At 32.0% G+C, this 14,942-nt stretch overlaps 1 protein-coding gene across 3 annotated transcripts in view; it reads left to right on the top strand.

Annotated features, from left to right (window-relative positions):
• Positions 1 to 14,942, top strand: part of Hasp (Hig-anchoring scaffold protein) — a 563,757-nt gene that overhangs the window by 203,689 nt on the left and 345,126 nt on the right. For all 3 annotated transcript variants that reach the window (XM_075295587.1, XM_075295586.1, XM_075295588.1), the window contains one exon: positions 8,721 to 9,506. In XM_075295587.1, the coding sequence (XP_075151702.1) occupies positions 8,721 to 9,506 (786 nt within the window). The remainder of the gene's footprint in view (positions 1 to 8,720; positions 9,507 to 14,942) is intronic.

Consider the following 14,942-nt stretch of genomic DNA (forward strand, 5'->3'; position numbering starts at 1 on the left):
TGCATAGTTACTATGTTGAATCTACTCCCTGTGCAAAATTTCACGTAAATCAGATTACAACTTTGACCTCTGTGGTCATATGACGGAAAATCGGGCGAATGATATGTATGGGATCTATATCTAAATCTGAACCGATTTCAACTAAATTCGGCACAATGAACGATACTATAAAACGTACTCCTTGTGCAAAATTTCAAGCAAATCAGGACAAAACTCTGGCTTTTGAGGCCATATAAATCCAAATCGGACGAAAGATATATATGGGAGCTATATCTAAATCTGAACCGATTTCAACTAAATTTGGCAGAATTAACGATACTATTAAACGTACTCCTTGCGCAACATTTCAACCAAATCAGGGCAAAACTCTGGCTTTTGAAGCCATATAAGTCAAAATCGGACGAAAGATATATATGGGAGCTATATCTAAATCTGAACCGATTTCAACTAAATTTGGTACAATTAACTATACTATTAATCGTACTCGTTGTGCAAAATTTGAAGCAAATCAGGGCAAAACTCTGGCTTTTGGGTCATATAAGTCCAAATCGAACGAAAGATATATATGGGAGCTATATATAAACCTGAACCGATTTACCTGATATTTTGCATATTTTACGGGACTGTCAAAAAATTCAAATGTACGAAATTTGAAGAACATCGGTTTATAAATACGTGAATTATGATCAAATCGGTGATAAATATATATGGCGGCTATATCTAAATCTGAACCGATTTTTTCCAAAATCAATAGCGATTGTCTTCGACATGAAGAAAGCTGTTATGCCAAATTTGAGGACGATCGGACTTAAACTGCGACCTGTACTTTGTACACAAAATTACATATACAGACAGACGGACGAACAGACAGACAGAAAGGCAGACGGACGGACATCGCTAAATCGACTCAGAATTTAATTCTAAGCCTATCGGTATACTAAAAGATGGGTCTATGACAATTATTTCTTGGCGTTACATACAAATGCACAAACTTATTATATCCTGTACCACAGTAGCGGTGAAGGGTATAAAAATGTACGGTGTATGCGCTGTTCAATAAATTTAGGAAGGAGAAAAGCGCATATAAGAAAATGTAGCAAAAACACGAATGACCATGATTTGGCGCCAAAGATTTTTTTCCATCTAGTTCATTATTACTACGCTGTGGGAAGAATATACACGCAAAGAAAAAAACGTTTGGAAAACGTGTACCGAAAACGTTTTTCTTTTGTTAGTTTTTTGAATTGCTTCGAAAATTTTAAACTTTTATCACCAAAAAAATTCGTTTGTTACAAAATTTTTATTTTTTCAATAAAAAAAGTTATTTTTGAAACAACAACGCAGTCCATTTCGTTTATATCAAACACTGTTCTTTTCTGACTTTTAGTCTTTAATAAGACACATTTTACAGTTCAAAATTTAATATACTACAATGTAATAATGAACATTTGTTCGGAATCTTCCGAACATATCTGGAATATATGTAAAAAAAAAAACAAAAAACTTTGGTCGAAGCAGAGATCGAACCCACGACCCTTGGCATCCAAGTCGGACGTAGCAACCACTGCTCCACGGTGCCAAACTAAATGTTTGTTTCTGTTAAATAAACTTTGTTTATTCGGTTCGTGGGCGCCGCAAGCTATGCTATATAAATATAACTTATGTGGATATTTATCTATTGATGACCATAACAGGTACATAGCTCAGTGGTTATTGTGTTGGCTCACAAAGTGCATGGTCCGCAGTTCGATTCTCCGTCCAGGCGAAAGGTAAAAAAATTTTAAAAATTTCTACACCCTCAAAAAAAATCGCTTCTTTAACATATGTTCCAAACATATTTTGCAGGAAGCACATATATTATTGGATACTGCCGAAACATTAATATGTTTGTTTTATGTGAATATATTATATGTTTGGAAGCATTTTGAGCCCAAAAATATTATATGCTTGGAAGAATTTTTCCCAAAGACGATTGTGCTCATTCCCTAACATACTCGTTATTTTCACTTCCACGAAATATTTTAATTCTTGGCACCTTTTTCTGTAATACAAATAATGTTGAAGAAATTATTCACTTTTATAATTTTTTTAAATTTTACCTTTCGCCTGCACGGAGAATCGAACCGAGGACCATACAGTTTGTAGGCCAACACACTATCCACTGGGCTACGTAGCTGTTATGGTCACCAGCAGATAATTATCGTTATAAGTTACATTTATATAGCATAGTTTGCAGCGCCCACGAGCCCATGCAAACATAACATTATTTAACAGAAATATACATTTGTTTGCCACGTGGAGCAGTAGTTAGCATGTCTGCCTTGAATGCAAAGGGTCGTGGGTTCAATCCCTGCTCCGACCGAACACTTTTTTTTAATTTACACATTTATATTTATACTATATAAAATTTTTATAATGAAACTTCGAAATGTGGGTTATTAAAGATGTATAGTCAGTAACAGTGCTTGATATAAACGAAATTGACTGATTTTTGGATAAAATATTATTTTTTATTGCAAAAATAACAATTTTGTAACAAAAAACTGTTTTTGGTACAAAACTTTAAAATTTGGAAGGAATTCAAAAACTCTAACAAAAGAAGAACGTGGAGTCGAGTAATAACATACATAAATAATTTTATAATATAAACATAAATTTATTTAGGCGTGAACAGTTTTTTACTAGCATTTAACACCATCGGTCTAAAATGCCTTTTATTTTTCTTTAATAATTCATTTTAAAGAAAATAAACTTTTTACATTGTTTTAGCTGCAAAACTCGAACTTAATGCCCGCTTTTATATTTGAAGGTGTCCGTCAACTCCTCTGGGACTACTTATTAATAAAGAGGAACTAAACTTTGTTTTTATACATTTTACTGTGTAATTTTTCACTATTTCCTCCTTATTTCATTTTACTGTCCCAACTCTAAAAAGAGTATAGTGCCCTTTCGTTATTTTTATGAAGACCCCTGATTTCTTTTAACGCACCAAGAAAAAAATTGTTCCCATAATGCCAAAATGATAAACAAAACACATGTCCACACATACATAAAATGCTGCTCTCAAGGCGAAAACACATGCTTTTTTTTCAAATGTCTATTCTCTTGGTTCCGAATGTCCATTCTCTTTATTCAAATTAAATAATATTTAGACTTAAGCATATAAAATTTTTGGCCTTATCATAAAACAGTTTTCCGAAACAACATACAAGCAGTTTCACAAAAATTTCTCTCTTTGGATTCTTTCGCTGTGTTATGTTGATATCTTTCGTCAACTCTCCCGGTTTCCATCTCTATTTCTTTCTCTATACTCTCTCTGTCGCTTTGGATAAAATATCACAACATATGTATGTTTAGTCGAAATTTGTAAATTTATATATGTTTGCATTCACACATATGATTTTTATGAAACATTTATGCCCCAAACATAATATATTCTAACATATTAAAATAGATGTCCCAAACATTTAGTGTTAGTTTAGGAACATTACATGTTTGCACTTAAATATATTGTGTTTTAAAATTGTTCCCGAAACACACTTTGTTTATATCGGAACATATGAAAAACATATTTTTCTAAGAGTGTAAAATCGTATAATTTCTTCTACATTGTTGGTATTACAGGAAAAGGTGTTAAGAACTAAAAAACCTCGTGGATGTGAGAAAGATGTGAGGGAAAATGCAATTAGCAAGAAAACAATGATTTTTTTTTTGAGTTTGTCTTTATGAAATCCTGGAAAAGAATAAACATTTACCACAAAAAGTATATACTTTTCTTCCAAATACACTTCCTTACAGCGAAAAGCAAATGAGAAACGAACTTTGTTTATCTAAAATTTCGTTTGGGAGGAAAGAATTATTTTTTTGCGTGTACTCACACTCATTCAAAATATTCCTGCTATCCGGAAAGTTGAACAATTTTTTGGGAAATCTATATTAAGAAAATAGTTTCAAATAAACTGTTTGTCAGTATATTTTTCAAAAAAGTAGAGAAATTAAGAAATCAACTAAGAAATTTTTCGTACAATACAAGTCAATTTTCTATAACCACCAGTGCTTTATTTCAAAAAATTATTATTATATTACACAAAACTATGGCTTATGATATATAATAAAGGAAATAGTTTTTTCGCATGTTGGATGCAGTTACTTGTCGGTAGTTAGTAATTGCTTCTTCAAAAGAGTAATATTCTATGTTAGTAGGGCTAAACTAATTAATTTAAATTTCCATGTTTTCTAACCATATGAAAGATATATGGTATAAGTTGCTACACCCTCAAAAAAAATCGCTTCTCTAACATATGTTCCAAACATATTTTGCAGGAAGCACATATATTATTGGATACTGCCGAAACATTAATATGTTTGTTTTATGTGAACATATTATATTTTTGGAAGCTTTTTGAGTCCAAAAATATTATATGCTTGGAAGAATTTTCCCCAAAGAAGATTGTGCTCATTCCCTCACATAATTTTCACATCCACGAATTTTTTAGTTCTTGCACGCAAAAAAATAATTCTTTCCTCCCAAACGAAATTTTAGACAAACAAAGTTTGTTTCTCATTTGCTTTTCGTAGAAAGGAAGTATATTTGGAAGGAAAGTATATACTTTTTGTGATAAACGTTTATTCTTTTCCAGGATGTAAAAATAATTTCATAAAGACTAACTCAAAAAAAATTTTTATGACCTTCTGTTTCTTATTGTAAATTCAAGCTCGAGGTCAGAGTTTTATTTTCTGTTTTATTTTTACACTTCGATATTTCGATCTCCTTCGGAAATCATCGACGGGAATCTATATTGCATTAAAATCAAATATGTAATAATGACACAAGATTTTGTTTAACATACCAGACAAACCAAACAAACAAACCAGTGTGGTAACAGCAACAGAAATGAGAGGACAACACCAGTGACATAGGTTTTAATTTTATGTATTTAATTTGTAAGTCTGTAATGTTAAACAAAATCTTGTGTCATTATTACATATTTGATTTTAATACAATATAGATTCCCGTCGATGATTTCCGAAGGAGATCGAAATATCGAAGTGTAAAAATAAAACAGAAAATAAAACTCTGACCTCGAGCTTGAATTTACAATAAGAAACAGAAGGTAATAAACCAAAAGGTCAAAAAAACAACAAACGTATATAAAATTTTTTATGTCTAATTGCATTTTCCCTAACATCTTCCTCACTTCCACGAAGTTTTTTAGTTCTTAGCACCTTTTTCTGTAACACAAACAATGTAGAAGAAATTATACGATTTTATAAATTTTTAAATTTTTTTTTTTACCTTTCGCCTGGACGGAGAATCGAAACGGGGACCATGCACTTTGTAAGCCAACACACTAACCACTGAGCCATGTAGCCGTTATTGTCATCAATAGACAATTACCCATATAAGTTATATTTATATAGCATAGCTTGCGGCGCCCACGAGCCGATTAAACAAAGTTTATTTAACAGAAAAATACATTTAGTTGGGCACCGTGGAGCAGTGGTTGCTACGTCCGAATGGCATGCCAAGGGTCGTGGGTTCGATCCCTGCTTCGACCAAAGTTTTTTGTTTACATGTATTCGAAATATGGTCGGAAGATTCCGAAAAAATGTTCAACATTACATTCTACTATATTAAATTTTTACTATGAATTGTAAAATGTGTCTTATTAAAGGCTTAAATTTAGAAAAGAAGTGTTTGATATAAACGAAATGGACTGTGTTGTTGGTTCAAAAAAAAATTTTTTATTGAAAAAAATAAAAATTTTGTAACAAACGAATTTTTTTGGTGACAAAAGTGTATACTTTTCGAAGCAATTCAAAAAACTCTAACAAAAGAAAAACGTTTTCGGTACACGTTTTTTTTCTTTTCGTGTGACTCCTTTTTTTCTGTAATACAAATAATGTTGAAGAAATTATTCAATTTTATAAATTGTTTAAATTTTACCTTTCGCCTGAACGGAGAATCGAACCGAGGACCACACAGTTTGTCACCAGTAGACAATTATCGTTATAAGTTACATTTATATAGCATAGTTTGAAGCGCCCACGAGCATTATTTAACAGAAACATACATTTTTTAGCCACGTGGAGCAGTGGTTAGCATGTCTGCCTTGCATACAAAGGGTCGTTGGTTCAATCCCTGCTCCGACCGAACTTTTTTTTTTTCTTAATTTACACAATTATATTTATACTATATTAAATTTTTATAATGAAACTTCGAAATGTGGGTTATTAAAGATTTACAGTCAGAAAAGAACAGTGCTTGATATAAACGAAATGGACTGAGCTTTGGGATAAAATATTTTTTTTTTTTTTTGCAAAAATAACAATTTTGTAACAAAAAACTGTTTTTGGTATAAAAGTTTGAAATTTTGGAAGGAATTCAAAAACTCTAACAAAAGAAGAACGTGGAGTCGAGTATAAACATACATAAATAATTTTATAATATACACATACAGTTATTTAGGCGTGAACAGTGTTTTACTAGCATTTAACACCATTTTAAATGCATTTCAAACTTATCGTGTCTTGTACTTAATTTCATTTTTACCTTTAAGGCCGGTATTAAGTTGGTATTATCGCTCTAAAATGTTTTGCATTTCATTCATTTTAAAGAAAATAAACTTTTTCAATTGGTTTAGCTGCAAAACTCGAACTTAATGCCCGCTTTTATATTTGAAGGTGTCTGTCAACTCCTCTTGGACTACTTATGAATAAAGAAGAACTAAAATTTGTTTTTATACATTTTACTGTTTAATTTTTCACTATTTCCTCCTTTTTTCATTTTACTGTCCCAACTCTAAAAAGAGTATAGTGTCCTTTCGTTATTTTTAATTTTCTTTGCCTGAATATTTAGACTTACTCATCGTACGTTCCGATTTCTTTTAACGAACCAAAAAAAAAAAAAAAATGTGCCCATAATGCCAAAATGATAAACAAAACACATGTCCACACATACATAAAATGTTGCTCTCAAGGCGAAAACTCATGCTGTTTTTTTTCAAATGTCTATTCTCTTGGTTCCGAATGTATATTCTCTTTACTCCGAATACTCATTCTAATATTCAAATTATATAATATTTAGACTTAAGCATATAAAATTTTTGGCCTTATCATAAAACAGTTTTCCGAAACTACATACAAGCGGTTTCACAGAAATTGCTCTCTTTTGATTCTCTCGCCGTATTATGTTGATATCTTTCGTCAACCCTCCCGGTTTCCATCTCTATTTCTTTCTCTATAATCTCTCTCTCTGTCGCTCTTTGAATAAAATATCACAACATATAAAGGGTGATTCTTTTGAGGTTAGGATTTTCATGCATTAGTATTTGACAGATCACGTGGGATTTCAGACATGGTGTCAAAGAGAAAGATGCTCAGTATGCTTTGACATTTCATCATGAATAGACTTACTAACGAGCCACAACGTCGCTTTTTTATCGACAAATTTTGTTCAGCGATGAGGCTCATTTCTGGTTGAATGGCTACGTAAATAAGCAAAATTGCCGCATTTGGAGTGAAGAGCAACCAGAAGCCGTTCAAGAACTGCCCATGCATCCCGAAAAATGCACTGTTTGGTGTGGTTTGTACGCTGGTGGAATCATTGGACCGTATTTTTTCAAAGATGCTGTTGGAAGCAAAGTTACGGTGAATGGCGATCGCTATCGTTCGATGCTAACAAACTTTTTGTTGCCAAAAATGGAAGAACTGAACTTGGTTGACATGTGGTTTCAACAAGATGGCGCTACATGCCACACAGCTCGCGATTCTATGGCCATTTTGAGGGAAAACTTCGGAGAACAATTCATCTCAAGAAATGGACCGGTAAGTTGGCCACCAAGATCATGCGATTTGACGCCTTTAGACTATTTTTTGTGGGGCTACGTCAAGTCTAAAGTCTACAGAAATAAGCCAGCAACTATTCCAGCTTTGGAAGACAACATTTCCGAAGAAATTCGGGCTATTCCTGCCGAAATGCTCGAAAAAGTTGCCCAAAATTGGACTTTCCGAATGGACCACCTAAGACGCAGCCGCGGTCAACATTTAAATGAAATTATCTTCAAAAAGTAAATGTCATGGACCAATCTAACGTTTCAAATAAAGAACCGATGAGATTTTGCAAATTTTATGCGTTTTTTTTAAACAAAAAGTTATCAAGCTCTTAACAAATCACCCTTTATATGTTGACTCGAAATTTGTAAATTTATATATGTTTACATTCACACATATTATTTTTATGAAACATTCATGCCCCAAACATAATATATTCTAACATATTAACGTATGTGTCCCAAACATTTAGTGTTAGTTTAGGAAAATTACATGTTTGCACTTAAATATATTGTGTTTAAAAATTGTGCCGGAAACACATTTTGTTTATAGCGGAACATATGAAAAACATATTTTTCTAACAGTGTATATTCATTGAATTATTGAAAAACATATAATCTAATTTTAATTAACCACATCTTTGAAGGTATTAAAACTTCTTTTTTAAATATTAAAAATATCTTACATAGATAATCTTTTGAATGTTTATAAATATATAATTTGATACCATATGACAAGCAATTTCAGTTGACACGTCTAACTTACTTAAAATTTATGCTGGACCCATTTTTTTCGTATAAATTCGTTATTCTTCATTGAAACATGTACATACATATAGTAGAACTTTAGTCGTTATTTACAAATTTTACATTAATATATATTTCTAGATAATGCCGCAGAAAAAATAGTGAGTAGAACAAAACGAGGACGTGCTGACGTAGAAGAAGCTTATTCAAAATACTACCAGCGAATTAAACAAAAATATCAAGATTTTGTTAAGTACTTGCTGGGTTATAACAGCGCCACCAACACAATGGACATCCACAATCAGACAAAAAAATTGAAAAACCAAAATGGACGATTTTGCTGTCTCAATGATGACACAGATCAATTACAAATGCTTAAACCTAATCTCAAATCGAATCAAGCTATAAACGGCCTGGATTTAAACGAATATGACGAATTAGAAGTGAAATCCCAAGGAATAAAACTACCAATGTCAAATGTTTATAACGATTCCAAATACAGTACAATGAGAAGAAATAATGAGCCCGTTTTCACAACAATCAATTCATATAATTACGTACTGGGATCTCCAACCCGCGACCAAAAACTGGGAAATTTATCTGATTTTATAGAGAAATTAAAGGCCCAGATAATTAGAAAACGAAGGAAAAGAAGTTCTGCATTGCCAAACGAAAACGATTCCGAAGCTATCGACGAAAATAAAGAAGGGCGTAAACGTTTAAGAGGTCCTTGTGAGGATTTAGATTGGGATTCGTTTGCTAACATAACAATCATAAGGGCTGGAAAGACTTCGGGTCGAACCAGCGTTGGAACCATTTTAAGTCTGGAGTGCAATGCAGGGTTTCAATTAAATATCAAAGGAGAGAATGCAACAGCCAGATGTATTCGTGGCTTTTGGAAACCGGAAAAACCAAAATGTATATCAGGTAAAAATTTAGAACAAACGTGTATACATGTGGTCATAAACAATGTTGTATTCCAATAAGATGTACCAAAATAATCGAATGAAATTTTATTTGATTTTTGTTTAAAACAAATATTATAATATATTATTTGTCAATTAATTTTTTACTTACTTTTTGAGTAGATACACGATTTTCTTGTCGTGGCAAAAAGTGTGTTTGACAGTGTGAAAACATTATTGGTTAAATTTTTAGTTCTTTGCTCTTTAATACTGAAACATGTACTGACTTACGAAACTATTACAAAAAATATTACAACTTTTCCCAAAGATTTCAATTTTAACCAGTGCATACATATTTCCAAAATTTTCTCAAAGGACATATTGTGCCAACATGATGCATTCATCCGAAATTTATTCACTGGAATGTTTTTTTTTAATGAGCTGTCTATAGATTAACACCCAACAAAACCTGTGTAAACAGTGGTGATTTTTTCAGCATTACCGGTAATCAAACACTTACTACTTGGAAGCCACCGTGGTGCAATGGTTAGCATACCCGCCTTTCGTGGGTTCAACCCCAGTTTCGACCGAATACCAAAAAGTTTTTCAGCGGTGGATTATCCCCTCTCAGTAATGATGGTGACATTTCTGTGTGCATCAAAGTTTCTCTAAGTGCCTTCATCGCAATGTGGAACGCCCTTCGGACTCGGCTATAAAAAGTAGGTCTCCTGTCTAAACATAGAATCGGGCAGCACTCAGTGATGGTCACCACTATGGTATCACAATGGACTGAATAGTCCATAGCCTGAAATATCGGGCACAGAGGTGCAAAATCGCAAAAAATGGGGATTAATTAAACTACTTATCCGATATTAAAAATCCTTTCACTATTATAATGCTACGTTATCACTGAGAGTCATAGGCTACACATCTTTTGGAAAAGTGGGCGGAGCCACTCCCACTATTAAAAATAGCTCTAGCGGCCATAGTAATGGACCGATTGTCATGAAACTTCCCAATGTTGATCTGGTAATAGTCTTTGGCTTTTCTTGCACCGTAGCACCGCCCATTCAAACATAGAACGGATATATCTCATTAACTATAAGAGGGATGAATATGAGCTTTGGTATATATGTTGATCGTACAGTATGAATTACATCCAAGGTGGAATAGTACGGTGCCACGCCCCCTTTTAAAAAATGTTCTGTCAGATTTTTTTTGTTTGGAAAAAATTAATAAAATTTTCACATAGTAATCAATTTATTTTTATAATAATAACGTGGACGACAGTTACGAAATATATGTAACTAAATTCGGGACCCAAAGCAGATATTAAAAATTTATATATATATATATAAATCGCTTTATATTATAAGACATGTGTTTCTGACCTGATATTTTAAAATATATGCCGACAGTCATCAAACTCCAATGCATTGTCCTCCATATAATCATCGTCGTCATCGTTGTGCCTTCTGGTGCCACGTTCGTCAAAACTGAAGGCGAAATAAGTAGATCTACCACTGATTTTGGAATTTGGTGGATTTTTTTGCAATTTTTATTTACCAGATAGGATTGGATCTGAACCCATTTAATGTGTCACGATTGCAATCCTCCCGACTACATCTATGTTTCGGGCTTCCTGGGTTACCCAATTACAAGTACATCAATTTCAACACGTTTGACGTTTTCGCATTTCAATACACAACACATAACGCACAATAACAAATACTCATCATTAGAGCTGTTTTCTTTTTGCACTGATGACCAGTGCTAAAAGAAAACGCGAAAAGTTATCAGTTCAAATTTCGATTTTGTTTGGCAACGCTTGGCCCCCAGATGTCAAAATCAATCCTATTGTTTACAAATAAAAATACGCGGTAGAAAATTAATAATAAATTTAAACCAAAAACGAAAGAGTTATTATTTCTCAAAATAATAACTCATTGAGGGTTTGCTGGCTATCTTTCCACAACTAATGATACGTGGACACAGATTCAGTGCGTTAAGTTTATTAACCAATCGAGAAGCTGTAGATGCCCTTGAAGAGAAGAATATGTGGCCTTGAGTTATAGGAGTGTAATTTTAGCTCAAATTAAAATCTTTGTTGAGGTGAACTCACGAGAAGAAATTATATGGAGTGGTGTGACAAAACAAAGCCAAAGAGCTACAACGATGACATATGGTGACGGCCAAACGAGGTTGTTCCATGGGTGGAGGTATGCGAAATCGCTCAATTAGTGTAGTCAATTAATGTAGTTGAAATGGATAAAAAGATGTTGACAGTCTCGTTGAACAACTCAACAGTGAAGTTGGAAAAAAAGATTACAAAAATGATTCCAGCTTCCACGTAATGCAGTGACGGCCGCCGTCAAAGCTAAAATAATTTCGGATGTTCCGATGGAAATATTCACTTTAAAATGGAATGCAAACTTGTAATACTCATTTGTCTTTTGTGTGGCACTCATTGGGCATAATGGTGGTCTTCAACAATTAGAATTATCTGATCTGGTCGCATATTTGTTGCTTTGGAGAATGATAACACACATGGTATTCAATTGCAAAAATATCCAGATGTGGACAAGAAATTATTCAAAAAACGATCGATTGTTGTTTATACCGATGTTGATGTATAGAAGGTGCTAAGCCACCTATTAATGAAAAGTAACCATTAAAAATACTATTTTCGCCAAACGCTGTCAAAATCAGTGAACCCTCTAGGATACTAAAGCCAATTTAAATATATTTTACTTAATGGAAATATTGTGTTTTGAGAAAGTTTCAACTCTAATAATTTTTTGTGTACGTTTGTTAAACTAACTAAAAACAGGAAAAAATTAACACAAATAAAACGTAAATATTTAATAAATCCGTGTTTCTCGCGAAACAGTTCAGAATTTCTTAACAAGTTTAAATTTCGCCGCAAAGGCTTTCGTGCTTTTTTGAGCTCCATTTTTTTCTTTCAAACTACGAAATTTCTTTTAACAATTGAAAATAATAATTAATTTTCTTGACTTAGTCGATACTTACTTTTGTGATAACAGCGTTTCAAAGATCATGGAAATTTGACGACAATGTTAAAGAAATTGAAGTTTTTACATTCTTCAACCAAAATTGTTGCATCTGCCTTAAAGGGAACATTCCGTCTTCTATTAAAATTCACGAATCTTGAATTTCAATAATTGTATAGATAATCTGTAAGTTAGCTTTTTCGAGTTAGCCGCCATTTTTCACTATTATATTTCTCTAATTATAAAGAAAATAAACCTTTTGAAAATTTGCTTTGTGATATTCCCCATAATGTTTTAATTAAATTTGCATCATAGGTATAATATTATACTTTTTCGAAATTAATACCCACCTTTATACTAAATAACAAACTTTTTACAATATTTATTTTATTTTATTCTATTTATTTATTTTTTCATTGGCCCCTAAAAATGAATAAAATACTATTTGCGGCCATTTTCATGTAGCTTCGTTAGGATTTAACTTTCAGTTAACAGAAAGAAAAATTTAAACTGAAAAAATGTTCGGCAGTTAAGTTGTTAACTGGCGTATGTTTTATATAGGCAACATGACAGGTATGTCATTGTACGATTTTAAAGTTCTTTAGCTAACGGAGCTTCACGGAAATGGTGGTACATATGTATGTATGTATTTATTAAGTACAAATATGGATATAAAGAAATATGTATAATAAATAAAATGCTAATATAATGGAAGGAACATGGCAAAAAGTGTATGTTTCAATTTGTTAAAAACGATCCTAAAAAGAGTTAAATATATTTCATCCGAAGAAAATTGGCAAGTATATATGGCCGTATGTTTGGCCAGGCCGAATCTTATGTACCCTCCACCATAGATTGCATAGAAACTTCAGTAAAGACTGTCATCCACAATATAATTAAAATTGTAAGTTAGTCCATATGGCGTATATATTAAACAAACAAAAATGATTTAATACGTAAATAATTAGTTTTACAAACTTTCTATAGCGTTAAAATTTTGACAAAATTTTCTATAGAAATAAAATTTTGACAAAATTTTCTATAGAAATAAAATTTTGTATAGAAATAAAATTTTGACAAAATTTTGTATAGAAATAAAATTTATACCAAATTTTGTATAGAAATTAAATTTAGACAAAATTTTCGATAGAACTAAAATTTTGACAAAATTTTCTATAGAAATAAAGTGTTGGTAGATTATTTTTGGCGATATGGACCAATTGTTGTGTCATTGGCCGTCGGCTATATATAACTAAAGACCGTTATGGACCATTTTTTGCATGGCTGTTAGCGGCCATATGCTAACGCAGTGTACCAAATTTCAAACGAATCGGATGAATTTTGCTCCTCCGCAGCGTTGCCAATTTAGCTTATTTCCCGCTAGATTTGGCTTTTTTTGAAGACGTTTAGCGGGAAAGTAATGCATTTAGCTTTTAGCTTTTTTCTGGCTTTTTTTCATGATCCTTTTAGCTATTTTTGGCTTTTTTTATTTTCGACATGTTCCTATTGAAATATGGATAAAACTTCGTTTTCATATAAGTCTTTCTGCCAGAATAAGGTTTTCCGCATATTTCAAAGCTCAATTGAAGCCTTAATAATTATTCCAGCCATTATACGGGCATTTTTGCAGCAAATACACCTTGTTGTAAAGTTTTTTCCTCGTATTCATAAAAGTTATTGTAAACTTTAAATCTACTATTACCATACAAATTCCTTATATAAACTGTCAGTAAATTATTAGGAATAATAGCATTTGATTCGTTTATCCTTTTTATGTTATTTTAATACGTATTCTAAAGTTATTATGATATTACTAAATTAAAATAGTAGATGTGAATTGCTTTGTACACTGAAAAAATATTGTCATGAGGCCAAAGATTTCATGCCTTTAAAATACGAACGCGAATTTTGGTTATAATAGCATTTGTGAATTTCTCTTATATGTTATAAACTGTTTTCCTTGTCCAAAAGCCGATAAAATCGTTTTGTCCTTATAGTTAAGTGATTCAACTTAAAAATGGGTATCTTTTCATGAAAGAAGGCTAGGGTCAATTCTAAAAAATTCTTAAAATTAATTAAATAGTCTTTAAATTTGTGGAGTTTTTGTATCTTGACCACAAACCAAAATAGCGTTCAAAAATAGAAGAGGTTTTTCATTTTATTTTAAAAACGTATACACAGAATTTTAAAAACGTATACACAGAATAATTTCTACTCAAAGTCGAGTCGGAATTTGGAAATTTAAGTTGTTGTTAGCACGTTTTTAAAGCACTGTGATAGCTCATGAAGAAAAAGCTGAAAAAACGAATAAATTCAAATTTGACTCGGAATCAATACCGAAATGATTAGTGTACAAGATATTTGGAACCGAACATAGAAATAATTAAGGAAATAAAGTTTTGAATGTGGTATTATTTTTTTTAACATCAAAAAAAATGCAATAAAAA

Source organism: Haematobia irritans, chromosome 2 (assembly GCF_050003625.1).
Source record: "Haematobia irritans isolate KBUSLIRL chromosome 2, ASM5000362v1, whole genome shotgun sequence".
In the NCBI taxonomy this organism is placed as follows: Eukaryota; Metazoa; Arthropoda; class Insecta; order Diptera; family Muscidae; genus Haematobia; species Haematobia irritans.